This window comes from Hyaena hyaena, unplaced genomic scaffold, assembly GCF_003009895.1.
Source record: "Hyaena hyaena isolate Hyena2069 unplaced genomic scaffold, ASM300989v1 scaffold_646, whole genome shotgun sequence".
Classification (NCBI taxonomy): Eukaryota; Metazoa; Chordata; class Mammalia; order Carnivora; family Hyaenidae; genus Hyaena; species Hyaena hyaena.
Window position 1 is genome coordinate 345,269 of NW_024081278.1, and position 18,349 is coordinate 363,617.

At 35.4% G+C, this 18,349-nt stretch overlaps 1 protein-coding gene across 1 annotated transcript in view; it reads left to right on the forward strand.

The window, feature by feature from the left end:
* Positions 1-18,349, forward strand: part of THSD7A (thrombospondin type 1 domain containing 7A) — a 431,097-nt gene that overhangs the window by 244,514 nt on the left and 168,234 nt on the right. The window contains exons 5-6 of the mRNA XM_039216623.1: positions 16,708-16,863; positions 18,086-18,298. Coding sequence (XP_039072554.1) covers positions 16,708-16,863; positions 18,086-18,298 — 369 coding nt within the window. The remainder of the gene's footprint in view (positions 1-16,707; positions 16,864-18,085; positions 18,299-18,349) is intronic.

Consider the following 18,349-nt stretch of genomic DNA (forward strand, 5'->3'; position numbering starts at 1 on the left):
TTAAACCCAGACATTTATTCCACACCTGCTGATTCTGCTGGCAGCTGCCGGAATGGGTAGATTAGTTGGAGGTGGAGCAGAGCAGGGCAACAATGGAGTTGCAGGGAGAAGGAATGGAGGGAATTTCTGGCAATTGAAATGTATAGAGCACAGGACCCTGATCTTCTGTGTGAGCCGTATGATACAATAGAGTGATCACATTCTAAGTGGTTAATAACAAGGAAAAACAACACCCTGACAACCAAGGGCTAGGCATTGGTTGCTTTGACCAAAATCTTGGGGGTCATTTTTGGTTCTTCTGTCTTTCACTCCCACACATGGTTCCTCAGGACATACTTCAGGCTCTCCTTTCAATAGTTTTTAACTAGATTACCTCTTTTTTTAAAATTTTTATTATGTAGATACAATTTAACATGTAGTGCAATAATGATTTCAGGAGTATAATTTAGCAATTCATCACTTATATCTAACACCCAGTGCTCATCCCAACAAGTACCCTCCTTAACGCCCATCACCCATTTAGCCCATCCCCCCACCCAACACCCCATGAGCAACCCTCAGTTTTTTCTCTGTATGTAAGACTCTCTCATGGTTTGCCTCCCTGTCTCTTTTTGTTTTATTTTTATTCCTTTCCCCTATGCTCATCTATTTTATTTCTTAAATAACACATTTGAGTGAAGTCATATGGTATTTATCTTTCTCTGACTTTTATCACTTAGTTAGCATAATGCTTTCTAGTTCCATCCATGTAGTTGCAAATGACAAGATTTCATTATTTTTGGTCACTGAGTAATATTCCATTATGTGTGTGTGTGTGTATTTATATATACAAAGCTCATCTTCTTTATTCATTCTCAGTCAATAGACATTTGCCTCTTTCCATACTTTGGCTATTGTTGACAGTGCTGCTATAAACATTGGGGTGCATGTGTCCCTTTGAATCAGCATTTTTATATCTCGGTATCTTATACCTAGTAGTGTAATTTCTGGTCTTAGAATAGTTCTGTTTTTTAATTTTTTGAGGATCCTCCATACTGTTTTCTAGAGTGGCTGCACCAGTTTACATTCCCACCAGCAGTGCTAAATAAAATGTTCCTCTTTCTCCACATCCTTGGCAACATCTTTTGTCTCCTGAGTTGTTCATTTTCGCCATTGTCACAGGTGTGGTTTTGATGTGTATTTCGCTGATGAGTGATGTTCAGCATCTTTTCATGTTCTCCCTTCACTGTTTATCTGACAACATCATCTCCATGTCCAACCCCTGGTCTGGTCTATGACCTCTTGCCTGATTTATTTATTGCAGTAGCTTCTTAATAGGTATCCCTGTGTCCCATGTCACCCCCACGATTGATTCTGCACATGGCAGCAGAGCAGTCTTTTACATCTTAAAGCAGTCTGTGTCATTCTTCTGCTGCAAGCCCAGCATCTGTGCTGGGCTGCACTCCTGATAAATAGTAGTCTCCCTGCCCTCTCCCTTGTCTCCCTGCCCCATTTCCAACTTGTCTGTCCATTGCTCCTTCCACTTCAGTTACACCAGCTTCCATTGCTTCCTGGAATGCTTTTTCCACAGACATTTGCATGGCTAACTCTATCCCCTCTTTCCAGCCTGCTCTCAAATATTTCCCTCTCGAAGAGACTAGATGTGACCCTCCCATTTAAAATTGTGTCCCACCTCTCACACACATACCCCCACACCCCTTCCTCTGTTCTTTTCTTTTTCCATAGGACTTTGTGCCTTATACTTTACTGTGTCAGTTATTAGTTACGAAACTTCTGGTTCATCTTCTGTTTCCCAACTCCCTTTATGAGAATGCCAGCAGCACCTTTCTCTGTTTTGTTGTCTAATAAACCCTAAGCATCCCATGCGTACAGTATGCTCCTGGTACATTGTAGACACTCAGTAAACAGTTGTTGGTGAATTAAGTAAATATTCATGAGACAGACCTGATCCTGACAAACTATAAGGAAAAATTGAAGACTGATTACAAAGGCTTAAATAGAGAACATTAACTAGATTTGGAATCAGAACTAAGATAGGTAAAAATAACTAGATGGGCCAGAAAATCTGAGTAGGTCTAGAACCAAGTAGCCCATTATGACAGTAGTTCATTTTAAGAATAAGTAGTTTTGATGTTGCAGCTCAGGGCTACCCACAAATCATGCCTTTGGCCATTACCTCCTTGTTCCAGGTTAAACTTTATTTTTTAACTCCATGACATGAGAAGGAAAAGCCATACAACTTTTTCAGAAACTTTTGGCAAGTTTATCTTCTCTCCACACAATGATCGGGAAATAGGATTCTATAGTTAGAATTCTGCACATGGAGATTTTTAGAATATAATGGAAATTTTCAGGAAAACCAGAAAATCTCAGATTGGAGATATTTACTTCCATCTACTTCTCAGTGGTCAGATAGTAATAGCAGCAGCAATTTGCTGTGGAGAAATTTGAATGAGTGCAAGTTCAGCATAGATGTTTTTACCCCAGAAGAACAGGGAAAAGTTGATAAACTTTGTCAGCGAATATGGTTGCACACTAGTCTACACTTAAGTCATTATTCACAAGTTATTTCTTTCTTTAATACCCCATTAAGCGTGGTGTTATGGACTGAAGTATGTTCCCCCCCAAAATCACATGTTGAAGTCCTAACCCTCATTGTGACATTTTTTGGAGACAGGGCCTGTAAAGAGGCAATTAAGGTTAAATGAAGTCAAAAGAGTGGAACCTGAATCCATTAGGACTGGTGTCCTTGAAAGAAAAGGAAGACACACCAAGGATGTGTGCACACAGACAGGGGCCAGGTGAGGACACAGCGAGATGGCAGTTGTCTACATTTCTTGCCACACCTCTACTCTGCAGTACCTTGATCTTAGACTACAAGTCTCTTAGAATTGTCAGAATATAAATTTTGTTATTTAAGCCACTTATGATGTGGAATTTGGTTATGGCCTCCCTAGCAGACTAATACACTTAGTCATCAGAATAATATTTATAGCAAGTATGTGGACCTGGTGACAGACCTTATTTGATTGGATATTTCAATTCTTTTTTATTACTCACTTAGAAACAAAAGTTGCAATTCTTTGAAATGCTACCTGCTAAGATTTTCTGTCATTATATTGTGATAACACAAGTGCCAAACTGCTTCTTTTAATTTATACTATCCATTAATGTTATTTTCCAAGTTAAGGACATTGTAAATGGGGATTTGAGTCAATAATTGTGTGTTGTTGGAAGAATTCAGAGTGAGTTTTACATAGACAGTGCTACAATGTGCCCTATTTTAAAAAAGGGAAGGGGAACCCGATTCCATATTTGCATTGTTGGAACAGATGGTACATCATTGTAGTAGGAGAGTGAAGTCTTTGTCAAGTGTTGATACAGTTTGTGAAATTTAAATCTTAACATGATTGGCACTGCTATGAAGATGCTTGTTTTGAACAATCTCCTATACTTTTAAATATTATGTGAATCAGGGTCACTGAGAGAAATTATCTGACATATGTTTGTTCCTACAAATACTTAAAAAGATAGCACTGTTCTGTTTTATTAGAGTCGAGACCTAAAATAGTTTTTTTTTCCTGGGCAATATGGCATTGTGAGCATAGGCATATGGACCTCTCTTTCTAAGTCCCTAAAATGACCAGTGAAATATGCAAATAGAGGGAAAAAATGGCATCAACCCTCAAAACAAGGAGAGAGCCCATCTAGAAGCTAAATCTTTAAAGGAGTGTCTGTTTGCTAAGATGATATCGATACAAGATTGAAGAAACAAAAGCCTCGAGGCAAAGGAACAACTCTTGTGTCATTGAGTGGAGTCTTTGAAAAAAGTAGGCAGAGATGCTGACCACAACCCAGCAGAGTGAAGGCTGGAAACAAGAGCAGTAATAGGTCCATCACTCAGTGCCCTCCTGACTCTGCTAACAGGTGTCCTTCAGACAGCAAACCAGCCAGTGTGTGTTGAGCTCTTTACAGAGAAGGTGATTTTTCCAGAAATCTGTCCATATCTTTTAAGCACAGCTAGTGTTCATGTGGTAGCTCTTTCCCCACAACCGGTCTCCTCAACACCCATAACTGACAAGATAAAACCAGAATATTCAGCTGAGAAACAAGAAATAGGGATACTCCCTCTTATTTGTAATGTAGACTTAAATATCCTTTATTGGAATATTTTAGAAGAACCTGATCTAAATTTATGAAATGAACCCACTGTAACTTCCACTTGACTAAAAACCAAAATGGAGCAATCCTAGACTGTCTTTACCTCCCCATCAATAAACAAGCAGAAAAGTCAAGAGGCCTTTGTAAAAATACTACAGTTCCAAATACAGGCACCTCTGAAATACTCTAATGTAAGAGAAAAAAAAATTTATGTTTTCTAACCTCAGTCAAATATTGTGATCTGTGATCTCAACAAAATTCAAGAGGTTATCCAAGCAGTAAACACAGACAAACTGTGATAAAGTTAGATGCCTGGGGATGAGAATCAAGGCTATCAATTTATGAATTGCACAAAAGTGATGAGTCTGTTGGATACTGAAGAGTTAATTATGATGCAGAAAATGATCACAAGAACTATCACATATGCTTTATACAACTATACAGATGGTCCTGGACTCAAGATGGTTCAGCCTAGGATTTTTCAACTCTATGGTGGCGTGAAGTGTTATATAATCAGTAGAAGATGGACTTGGAATTTAGAATTTTTATTTTTTTCAGAGATAGCAATATGTGCTCTGATATCCGCTCATGATGCTAGGCAACGAGCTGCAGCTCCCAGCTAGCCACATTACCATGAAGGTCAATAGCCAGAATACCTCCAACCATTCTGTTTTTTACTTTTAGTATTCAGTAAATTGCATGAGTTACTCAACACTTTTTATGAAATAAACTGTAGGTTAATATAAATGTTCTGAGCATGTTTCAGGTAGGCTAGACTAAGTAAGCTATGATATTTGATAGATTAGATGTATTAAATGTTTTCTTGGCTTAATGGTATTTTCAACTTATGTTGGATTTATTAGGAACCTAACCGTATACATCAAGGAAGATCTGTGTAATGTCTTGGGTTAGTATAAGAAAAGATTTATCAAAACCAATAGTTCAATCTGAGTTAACTATAGTCAGAAAGGACTGGCAGTGAGCTTTGAAGCACATTAAATACTAAAAGACAATTGTCAACAATTGTTATAAATATAGTTCCAAAATTGATCAAAGAATAAGTGTATTATCTTAAAAAACAGTGCCCTATATTATTAAAAAGAAATTGATGGATTTTATGTCTCCATAAATAAATGTCTGAAAAAGATAAAAGAAATTTCTGTGAATAATACACAAGAACATCTTCAAAAAACTTTAAGCAATCACTGTTACATGTAGAACTTGATTAATTTTCAGAATAAAAGTTTTATTTGCTTGATGTCAATTCTTGAGAGGAAATTTATAGTGCCTCTAGGTGACATGGAAATGGGTTCAGTAGAACCTTCTTGGAATTAAAACTGCTTTGGTTAAATATACCTTAAATTACTATGACACATTTATAATAATTAAGAAAAATAAACAAATCACTGTTGACACTCTTGTTGTTGGCTCTACAGCACCCTTTGGCAAATGGTTCCTAACACAAAGGTAAGGGCTTTACACAGAAAAGGCATTTAATACTTATTTTAACCGACTGAATGACAGAATAACAAAGAAAAGGAAAGCTGTTTGTAACTGATTTCAGTTTTAAGTCTTTGGAATCCCTTTTGTCAGTTCCTATACAGAAATTAAGATTTAAATCCAGGAGAATTTCCTTGTAATTGTGAATTAGCACTCAAAGAAGCTTGTTCAAAGGAACAGTGCTATTTCTATAAAAAGGCAGGTTTTCAGGGAAGACAATGGACAATAAATGCAACCTCAGGAGTTTTTGAATGCCTCAAATGCTCGGCTGTTTTGCTAAATGAATGAATGAATTATTAAACTATTGCATTTTTTTCAACCTTTTTTCAACCTTCTAATATATCTTTTGAATGACTACATAAAAGGCATATTATTTTACAAATAAGTCTGGAGTAGACTGAGTATGAGATCTCTGATTTAAAATATTTTGAGAATCCAAATAGATATTCCCATGGTGGAAAACACTTAAAAATGCACATGTGGCATATTCTTTGGCTTTAGAACAAAAATTATTTAGTTTAAAAAAAATCATTGTTAGAAATGGATGACAGTCTAGACTGTTCCTTATTAAAATACTGAGGATTCATTTTCCAGATGAATATTCCCAATATTTCCATTCCTCTGTCACCCCTCACAATAACCAAATAGGCTGTTTTAACAACTCATTGCATTTTATAGTCACAACACCCTTCATATTAGACTTCTCGGAGTTGAGGTAAGAAATGGGGGAAGAGCATGGCTTCTACTAATTGCCATATCATAGTATAGCAGAGAGGATAAGAGCACGGCCTCTGCAATCAAATGTCAGCTGCCGTTAACTAGCTGTGTGATTTTAGGCAAATTACTTAATCTCTCTCTTGCTCAGTTTCCTCATCTTCAAATCTGGGATTACAGTTATACCTATATCATGAGATTGCTCTGAGGATTAAAAAATTAATTTGGTAAATTCAGTAGAATTATCTGTTCTTGTTATTATCAGTATAAATGCAGAACATTTCATTTTAATAGTAATTTAATTGGACAGCATGTTCTTAATAGAAATTTAGTTTTTATTCCCAACTGACACACGAAAGTGAGAATAATTGTCACTGCTAGACTCCCAGGGTTGATGTTGTATTATCTTGTTAGCCTCATTACATTATTATGTTAAAATGACACACACAATTTCATAATCTCCGTTTTTTAATCTCCAATATATTTTAATATATTAGCATATGTGTATCTGTATTTATATAAATATATATAATTGAAACATCCTTATGTATCCTTCCAAGATCACAGGGAGTCGTAGCTTGAGATCCAGACTGAAGGAGCCAAACTGCCTGGATATAAACCCAAAATCTACAATTTCCTCATTTAGTGACTTTGGGGAAAGTTACTTAATCTCTCATCTCTATACTTAGTTTCCCCATTTGGGAAATAATTATTCCTTCCCCCACATAGGGATGATTGAAATACCCACCCCTATGGAGTTTTATAAGAATTAAATAAGTTAGTCTTTGTTAAGTACTTTGTTAAGTGCATTGCTTAGCACATGTAAATACCAATAAACATTTGTTATTAAATGAATACATCCAACTGTATCCACAAGTAGAACTCCTATTCTAATTTTATATTTAATATTCTTTGTTTTTCTTTTTGTATTGACTTGTATGTATTTGTATCTCTACTCTTTAGCCATAGGCCACCAGGGACACACCTGTATTTGAATAAGTTGTGTTTATTACTTACTGAACAATAAAAAACCCTTACCATGGTTAATGGTGGGTATCTCAGTAGGAGTATCAGAAAGCAGTTATTATAGGATTTAGGTCACTTGAGTGAATTTTAGGAGAATTTAAATAAGTGGACTTTGCTGTGGATTGAATGCTATAAGGAGGCAGGGGTAATCTGGCGGAGTATCTTGATAAATGTTATTTGGAAGGAGGAAACTCTGGAGGGAGGCTATAGCTGTAATTGATTTCTTTAAACAAAAAAAAAAGCAGAACTCATTATCTGGGAGAAGGGAACATTTGATATTTTTGTGGTTCTCATAGTGACTTTGTTTTTACTTAGACAAATTAAGTAGTCTAATTTTTGGTCTTAATCCATCATAGTCTAGAATTACCTTAGTTGATGCTCTGTGAAATTCTTTGTGTCTTTATGACCATGGCATAGCTCTGAGTGCTGGCCCAGCTCCTAAAAAAGAAAAAAGAAAAAAAAAAAAAAAAGCCTGCCTGAAACTATGAGGTGGACCACAGTGGTTTAGACTTCTCCTCTTTCCCAGACTTATGTATTTATCTCAAATCATGATGATATTGCTTGTTTTTTAAAACTTTGTATGGATAGTATCATTTAGTATATATTCTTGTACTTTCTTCACTTTTTTGATATATTTGTTTAATCATATTGATGATTGTGTTCTAATTCACTTATTTCTACCTCTGTATAGTGTTATATAGTATGGACAAGCCTAATTTAATATTCATTCACTTTTTCTTGGACACTAGAATTATTTATGGATATTTGCAATTACAAACAATGCTTCAATGATAATTCTTATCAATATTTACTCAGGTAAATGTCTGATAGTTTTTTCAGGGTATATACCTAGTAGTATGCCCATCTTCAACCATTGTTAAAATTTCCAAGTTGCTTCCTAAAATGGTTAAAATAACTTAGATTTCCAGCAGCATTTAACTATTCTGGTTGCTTTAGATCTCGTCCAGCACTTGATATTGTCAAACTTTTAAATTTTTAACAAACTAGTGGATATAAATTTCATTTCAGATTTTACTTATCTATTCTGTCTGATACTCTTTGGCTTTTACTGGTTAAAAATTTAGTCTTTTGCATTCCCTCTGTCTTGCTTTCTTTGTTCCTCTATTTTTGTGTTTTGTTTTATTTGTTCTTTTTTGGCTTCCTTTGAATTTATTGCATCACTTTTGTTGTTATTACATTATTTCCGTAGGTTTGGAAGTTATACATCTTTATCCTATTTATAAAAAGAGATTACTTTAAAATGTCAAGTTATAGATTCAAATGAATACAGTCTATAATTAACCTGTTTACCTTCCTAAGGGCTACACAACCTACATACTATGTAGTCTTGTATTTTAGTTCTATTTTGTGCCATATAACTCTCTTGGTTAGTTTTCTGTTGCTTCCATAATAGATTACTGCAAACTTAACACCTTATCTTAGAGTTCTGTAGATCCCAACTCTGACATGGGTCTCTTCAGGCTAAAGTTCAAAGGCTTAGGGGAGTTATATTCCCTTCTGGGAGTTCTGGGGTAGGATCTATTTCCTTCTTCAGTTTGAGTTGTTGACAGAATTTAGTTCCTTGCAGTTGGAGTACCAAAATCTCCATTTCCTTGCCAGTTGTCCATCTGGGAACTGTTCTTAACTTCTAGAGGCCATTCATATCCCTTGGCTCTTTCCCCACTCTCTTTAGAGTCATCAATGGCAACTCAAGTCCCTCCCTTCCTTTGAAGCTCTCTTTCTTCCATCTCGACTTTCTGACCCATTTGGGAAAGGGTCTCTGCTTTTAAAGACTCATGTGGCTAGGTTGAGCCTGCCTGGATAATCCAGAATGATTTCCTAATCTCATGGTTTGAAACCTGCATCACCTCTATGTAGTCCTTTTTTCCATCAGGACAATATATTCACAGTTGCAAAGACTAAGGCATTGAATCTTTGGGGGACCATTATTCTACCTACCATACCCTCTGTTAAATCATTATAATTATGTTTTTACATTCAACATTTACTTTTACTCACATGTAATATTTTCTTTGATTGCCATTCCATCTGGCATCTTAGACCCTGCTTCTATATTCATGTTCCTTTTTATGAGAAATAAGTCCTTTGGAAATTTCTTTAATGATGGTCATTATAAATTTTCATTTCTGTCTGAAAAATGTCAGCTTTTGTCCTGATAATTAAAGAACTCTAGATATGTCATTCTCGGCCTCCTACCAGGCCATTAAAACTGAAAGTTAGGTGACCTGGGGTCAGTAATGCCCCACAGGAGAGGCTAGCTTTAGGACTCTAGTACCATATTGAGTTCATGCTCTGGATTTGAAGAATCTTTTGAGAATTTTCCTTGCTTGTGATCCCAGTTGTAAAATTGAAAGGTTTTATTTTTAAATAACATATATGCTTCTGTTTCCGGGAAAAGTAGAGGAAATGTCATTGTTTCCTAATAATACTTAGTAAATAAGCCATAAGACAACTCTGAAAGTTGGAGAGGAGAGAGCAGACAGGCTAGAGATCTTTAGACCCCAGAAACAACCAGGTGATGTTTTCTGCCTCCCATATCTCAGACTTGGAGTGAAGGAAGCCAGCAATCCAGAAATATCAGTGGGTGTAAATTTTTAAAATATCTTAACAAATTCCTCCTTTATTGCAATATAATTATTATCATTTCTTGTATTATAAATTTCTTCTAATGCAATATAAAGATTGAAATCTATTCTGTACCTAGAAAAAAAAAACTTGTAATGGGAAAAACGACACCAGTAGGTAGAGTGGATTTAAAATTATGATCCAGCTATACATGTTCTTCAAGAAACTCACCTCAACTATAACAGTGTACCCAGATTGAAAGTAAAAGAAAACAGTATATCATGGAAATATTATTGAAAGAAAAGCAGGGGTGCTATATTAGTATCAGATAAATTAGACATAAAAACAAAAAAATATAGAAAAGAGCATTATATAATGATAAAAGGGTTAAAAGGATCAATCCACCAAGAAGACAAAGAAAAATTAAATGTGTATGTACTAAAAAATATACCCAAAAGTATGCGAACAAAAACTGATAGAGGTAAAAGAAATACACAAATTCACAATTAAAATCAGAGATGAGAAGATCCTACTTTCAATACTTAATAGAACAACTGGGCAGAAAATCAACAAGCATTTAGGAGAACTGAACAACACCATCATCCAACAGAATCTAATGGATATCTACAGAACACTCCATCCTATAAGAACAGAATACATCTTCAGGTGTCTGCAGAACACATACCAAGGTAGACCATATCCTGATTCATAAAACAAACCAATACATTTAAAAGCATTTAAATCACAAGGAAAGAATGTGTTCTCTGAGCACAACTGGAATCACATTAGAATTCTGTCACAGAAAGAAAATAGTAAAGTCTTCAAACACTTGGAAAATAAATGACATACTTAAATAACCCATATGTGGAAAAGGAATTCTCAGGGAAAATCAAAATACTTTGAACTGAATGAAAATAAAAATATATCACTCTCTGTGTGACACAGCTAAAGCAGTGCTGAAATAGAAATTCATAACACTAAATGCTTATATTAGAAAAGAGGATAAGACAGAAATCAATATAATCTGAGTTCCCACTTCAAGAAGCAAGGAAAAAAAGCAAAATAAGATGAAAGCCAGCAGAAGGAAGGAAATAATAAAAATAAGAACAAATGGAAATCAATGAAATTGAAAACAAAAGCAATAAAGAAAATCAATGAAACAAACCACTGATTCTTTGAACAGACCATTAAAATGGAAGTTTGTAGCAAGGTTGAGAACATAAAGAGATAACCATGGTAATTTAACAGAGGATATCACCAGAGACCTTACAGCCAGCCAAAGAATAACAAGAGAACAGCACAGCTTTATACACATTAACTTGACAATGTAGACTAAATGGAAAGAATCAAAAATTCAAAATGAGAAAAACACAACCTACCATAATTTGCTCAATATGAAATAGATTATTTTTGTCCAGAAAATAGGAAGAGACAAAGTACAGCAAGAAGGTAACTACAGACAAAAATCCCTACTGAATGTAGATAGAAAAATTCTTAACAAACTATTAGCAGATAGATTTCAGTAATAAATTATAAGAATTAATGACTAGAATCAAGTGCAGTTTATTTAGGGAGGCAAGTCTGGTTTACTATTGAAAACTGAGTTGGTGTAATTTACCATATTAACAGGCTAAAAAAAATCACTCGCTAATAATAGTCATGGTAAAAAAACATTTGACAAAATGTAACACCTACTGATAATAAAAACCCTCAGAAAAATAGGAATAGAAAGGAACACCCTCATTTTGATTAAAAACATCTATAAAAACATTTAGCTAAGGAGTGCCTGGGTGGCTCAGTCAGTTAAGTGTCTGACTTTGGTTCAGGTGGTGATCTTGCGGTCCAGTCTGTGAGTTCGAACCTCATGTCAGGCTCTGTGCTCACAGTTCAGAGCCTGGAGCCTCCTTCAGATGCTTGTCTCCCTCTCTCTATATCCCTGTCCTGCACGCTTACTCACACGCTCTCTCTCTCTCTCTCTCTCTCTCACACACACACACACACACACACTCTCTCTCTCTCTCAAAAATAAACATTAAAAAAATTTTTTTAAAGAAAACATATAGCCAACATTATACTTAGTAGTGAAAGGCTGAGTATATTTTTTCCCTAAGATTAGAAACAAAGGAATAGTACGCAATCCTTGCCTTATCCCTGCACTACTCTAATCTCTCCAAGACTTTCTTCTCTGTATGTCTTCACACAGCCACCAGTCATTGGATTTAAATCTCACTCTAGTCCCATTAAATACATTTTCAATAACTTATTTCCAAATAGGGCCATATTGTGAAATTCTAGTGGCCTGAATTTGAGAGGGTAGGGAGGCACAGGGAAACACTGTTTAACCCAATACATGTACCCTGGTTTTATCAATGTCGACATTGTGGTTGTGACATTATAGTGTAGGTTTGTAAGATCTGACCATTGGTGTAACTGGTAAAGGATACATAGAATCTCTGTGATGTTACAATGTCATGTGAATCTGTAATTTTCTCACAATGTAATATTTAGTTTGAAAACTCCTATATGCTGCGGCAAATACCAGGTGGTTCAGTAGGTTAAGCATCTGACTCTTGATTTTTGACTCAAGTCATGATTTCATGGTTTGTGAGCTCAAGTCCCATGTCTGGCTCCACAAACACAGCATGGAACCTGCTTGGAATTCTCTCTCTCCTTCTCTCTGCCCCTACCCTGCTCATACTCTCTGTCTTGGTCTCAAATAAATAAAACTTATAAAATAAATAAAACTTAAAAAAATTTTAAATCATATTTACTATTCTTAAGTGTTATACAGTGGATGTATCTTCAGAATAGTTCATTGGGTCCATTGTTGAAAATAAATACCTTAAATTTACTTTCTATCATATTCTTTCCATTGTAATGCGCTAAAGATAAAAATACAAAACATTTCAGACCAATAAAAATACACTGGTCTCATTTTGTTTTGTTTTGTTTTATTAAGTCCAGAAAAGTTTGGATATTCTTTTATGACCTCTCAAAGAATGCAAGGTACATATAATTGAATACCCTTTAGATCATATGAAAACAATGAAATGTCCCCTTTATTTCAAGAGATCAACAATAAGACATTTTAAAAGTCTTTTTAAATGTTTATTTTTGAGAGAGAGAGAGAGAGAGAGAGAGAGAGAGAGAAAGAAAGAGGAGAAGGCCAGAGAGAGGAAGACACAGAATCCAAAGACTGCTCCAGGCTCTGACCTATCAGCACAGAACCCTACACAGGGCTCCAACTAATGAACTGCAAGATCATGACCTGAGCTGAAGTTGGACGCTTAACTGGCTGAGTTACTGCCCCAGCAGTAAGACACATTTTAAAAAATGAATAAAGTTTCTTTGAAACTTAGACTGAATGAACGATATTTTAAGTGATAAAATTATATGAGTAATGACTGAACCATTGTAAGGAATTCAAATCTCAATATTTGAGAATATGGGATGAGCAGTAAACACTGAGTTATGTAATACAGAACTATAGGATTTATATCTCATAGATTAAACAGAGTCTAGTACATTCTCCTGCATCTGTCCGTTCTTTACTTCATTTATTGAATCACATTGATTCCAAACAATTCATGGGCAAAAATAGAATTGGCTTACAGGTTTAGGAGTTCAGCTAGTATCTGTGATTAATAGTAATATATACTCTACCCCCCAAAAAAAAAACTGTAATGAAAATCACTAAAGGAATAGAATCATATACACAAGAAATATATATACATGTTAATATATTTATTTACATTTATACAGGTTTAAAGTATCTTAATTTCTCTATGAGCTTCTAAATGTGAACCATGTGGTATATGTATAAATATTTATATTTATAAAGGTATCTATAAAATTGAGGTTATTTTTCAATAACTTTTTCTCAGTATAGACTTGGTTAGCTTAATAGATCTGAAGAGTATTTTGCTTTAAGTAATCTTTCTGAAGGCTTTATTCATCATATTTCTCTTTTAACAGCCCAAGAACATTCTTATGACTGATTATTCTATTTTATTCATTTAACATACACCAAAAGCTAGAATTTTAAAAAATGACCAGGTAATGGAAACATAATGTGTTATACTGTTTTCTTGATAAAACCTGTTTCCTTTCTAAAATTTTCAACCTTATATATAAACTATACTTCTTCAGGCTCTAATAGTCCTCACAATTGCATAGTTAAGGAAGCCTCTGCAAAAAGTAGACTTCCCTTTGTAGTAACCATAATTTTCAAAACAATATAATAACACTAAATTCTAAAGTTACTTTTCAATTGAAAGAAAAAAAATGGAGACTTTGCAGGTAATTTAATTGCTATTCAGTTGCTAATTTAAATGATAGTCTGAAGGATTCCACAAGTGAACAAATTGCTTATGTAATTTGCAGTTACAGCAGTTTTGTACATACTGTAGCCTTGTATTAGTCAAGGTTCTCTAGAGAAACAGACCAACGAATATATGTATCGATATATAAGAGGAGATTTATTATAGGAAATGGCTCCCACAGTTATGGGCATGAAGTCACTGGTATAATTCCTGGTTTTCCAGGACCAGGAACTCTGATGTCCAAGAGCAGAGAAAGATGAATTCCACACCTCAGAAAGAAAGAAAGTTACTTTACCCTTGTCCACCTTTTTATTCTATTGGGGCTTTCAGTGGATTGAATAATGCCCTACCCACATTGGTTAGGGCTGTCTTCTTCACTTAGTGTACTTATTCAAATGCTAGTCTCTTTCACAAACATCCTCACAGACACACCTAGAAATAATGTTTTACCAGCTTTGTGGATATCCCTTTCTCCAGACAAGGTGACATAAAAAATTAACCATCAAGACTCTTAAGCCTGTAGGGATATTAAATCTTTTTTCATTTTATGTGAAATATATATCATTGACATCAAGTTATTTTTTTTATTCTTTTTATTTTTCTAAGTTATTTTTTTATATGCAAAGAAGTGAAGCATTTATTTCTGTAATTTCTGTCATTAGTGTGCCATATACTTTCACTGTTGGAAACCAATAAGAGTAATCATTTTTGCTTTGGCTGATGTAACAGCAATAATTCTGATAAACTTCAGCAAGAATGTTCATGGTGCTCCATACTAAGCAAATTAGGAGTGCCCCAGTCATTTATTTTCACTGAAGTGGGTGGGCTCCGGGAGGAGTGAAAGGAGAGAGGAGAGAGAGAGAATTTCAGTGCTCCTAAGAGGAAAAAGAAAAATTAAAATACAGAATAATTTTCAGAACTGAAAAACTATTTTTTAAACATTTTTAAAACATTTTTGTTGTTATTGAGAGACAGAGCATGAGCATGCGCAGGGGAGAAGCAGAGAGAGAGGGAGACACAGAATCTGAAACAGGCTCCAGGCTCTGAGCTGTCAGCACGGAGCCCGATGCAGGGCTTGAAATCACAAATGGCGAGATCATGACCTGAGCCAAAGTAGGACGCTTAACTGACTGAGCCACCCAGGTACCCCTGAAACACTATTTTAGAAAGAGGAGTTAATATAATAGCCTTCAGGTAGCATTTATGATCATGTATGTTTGTACTTGTAGAAAGTTAAGGAATGTATAATGCCTACAGTTTGCCTTAGAGTTTAAACTACATGCAAATATATTTAGTACGTTTATTTAAGAGTTAGAATAATAAATTTTGAAATATCTTAATTTTTCTATGAGCTTCTAAATATAACCCATGTGTTTGGAATTTGATAGTTCTTTACATAAAGAGAATGAGAATTCTCTAGACCTCCCTTATTTCAGTCCTTTATGAAAGGGTGGGCATTCAAATTAGCAGACATAAACAGCAGCTAGCTTTTATTGAAGGGAATGTCTAAGACATTTACTTCTCAAAATTTATACCACAAAAGCAACTACAGCTGTATATTATATACTGCTTAAGTTGATTTTCTTCTGCTGTCCATATAGCTTCAAATATATTTCTTTCTTAGTCATTTTTAACCAGAACTATGGACACATGTTGACATTAACTGTCAACATGTGTCCTATACAAAATAGCCAAACTCCAGGCATCAAAATAGAAGAGAAGCAAGGGTAAACAAAAGTAGATGGGTTCATGGGTCAACTTATGAACAGATGTGGTGAATAATAAATTAGTTGCCTTAACAATTCTGAGATTTGGATCACATATGTAAATAATGCATACTGTAAACGTTCTGAAAAGTATCTGGTGAGGTGGAGAGAGCCACCCCATTGGTGGCATAAGCTCTTTATTACATCTACTAGTTAGCCCTTTGGAGATCAAAATGAAAAGGAGACTGTTCCAGCAGAAGCTATGCGGCGGATACTTTTCCCGTGTATATTATTGCCGTTGACCTTCTCCCACTGTGTTGGTATCTCTAAAGCAGATACCACTTACTTAGAATCTAAATATAGAATTTTAGAGATAAAATTAACCTGAAGGATTATTTTACTGATTAGGAAAGTTAGACTTGACATTATTAATCACATGGCTAATAAGTGGGAAAGCTGGAGATGACCAATCTCCAAGAATTCTAGTCCAGTTTCCTTGGACTATACTGCATCCCCCCCCCCACTCCTGCCTCCACCATTCCCTCTCCTTTTATTCTAGGATATAGCCAAGAAGCAGTGGAATAATGTCTTGGTGGCACTTGTCTTTGTCCATATACACACAGAAAAATCATATTGTTGACCATAACACTTTGTTTAATTCTTAAGAGATCTCTGTATTTTTCTCCAAACAGCCTCAAAACCAGTGGACTTGAAATCATGCACCGGCCCTGTCCCTAATACTACACAGCTGTGCCACATTCCCTGTCCTATTGAATGTGAGGTGTCACCTTGGTCAGCTTGGGGACCTTGTACTTATGAAAACTGTAATGACCAGCAAGGCAAAAAAGGTATGTCCTATTAACATGACACGCTTAAAACTCCCATCAGTTGAATCAAATGTGAATTATTTTAAAATGCTCCTCCCTGTTACTTGTGATTATTCATTTGTGATATTTTCCAGAATGGCTAAAGAGTATTGATTGCAAAAGATAAATAAACCTACTCTGATGTTGGTACCAGAACATTAAAACTGAAGTTAATTATCTAAATCTTTGTCCACTTATCTCTAAAAGGGATATAATACCTGCTACGCAAGTTTTCTCTAAAGAATCAGTGGGATAATAAACATAAACCACTTACTTCAATGCCTAATCCATAGCTCGTCCTCAATAGACAGAACTCCTTATTACTTTGAAGGTAAAAAAGAAAAAAAAAGCTTTATTGTTTTTATGAGGCAAATGATATATCAGTGAGGAATAGAATAAATGCAGTGGTTTCCTTTGTGGTGGACATAGCGGGTAATTTTCACATGATCTAGTAGTTGAATACATTTTCTTGTTTCCTTTCAAAGACAGTCTTCCAGTGATTCTAATATGTTTACATAGCAATAAACAGACATTATTTTGGTATGCACTGTCCAGAAGGACAACACTTAGGTGCCGTTCAACCACAGGGCACAAATCTGAAGACTCCTCATTAGAGCCTCAATGCCTTATATCACTAGTTCATATTTCCAGAGGCTCTAAAATCAACTGAGGGTCAAACAGACAATTTATCTGGGACCATGCAACTTCTCAGAGGTATCTTTTCAAATTTAATTATGTGATAGTATTGAAGAATTCAAAGTAATAGCACTTTGGTCATGAATATGTCCAAACAATTTGAAATTTCATTGTTTCTCTGAATATTTTATAGCAACAGACTTTCCAAATCAACCAAAACCATTCTGTGTATGTGTGTGTGTGTGTTTTCTGTCTATTTATGTGTCTGTCTTTCCGTCTCTCTCTATTTCTGCCTCTCTACCTCTCTCCCATCCTATGAAGGAGATGATAGGTGTATGACTTTGCTTCTTTTCCCTCTGTGGCCATTCTGTTCTTTCATTTTTTTATCCATTTAATAAATGATTAATGAGCTCACATTAAGTTAGAGTTTGAGGATACACCAGTGATTAAAGCAGGTCTGACTTCTACCCTCTACCCTCATCCAGCTTTTACTCAGGTTTTCATTCAGCCTTCTGAAATACTCAACCATGACAGAAACAATAAATATCTTCCTTCCCCAATAATTCAGGTTTCAAGCTGAGGAAGCGGCGTATTACCAATGAGCCCACTGGAGGTTCTGGTGGCACTGGGAACTGCCCTCACTTACTAGAAGCCATTCCCTGTGAAGAGCCATCCTGCTATGAATGGAAAGCAGTGAGGCTTGGAGACTGTGAACCAGACAATGGAAAGGAGTGTGGTCCTGGCACTCAAGTTCAGGAGGTCGTGTGCATCAACAGTGATGGTGAGTCAGGCACATGTATCTACCCTGCTTTTATGAATGTCTGTTTAACCC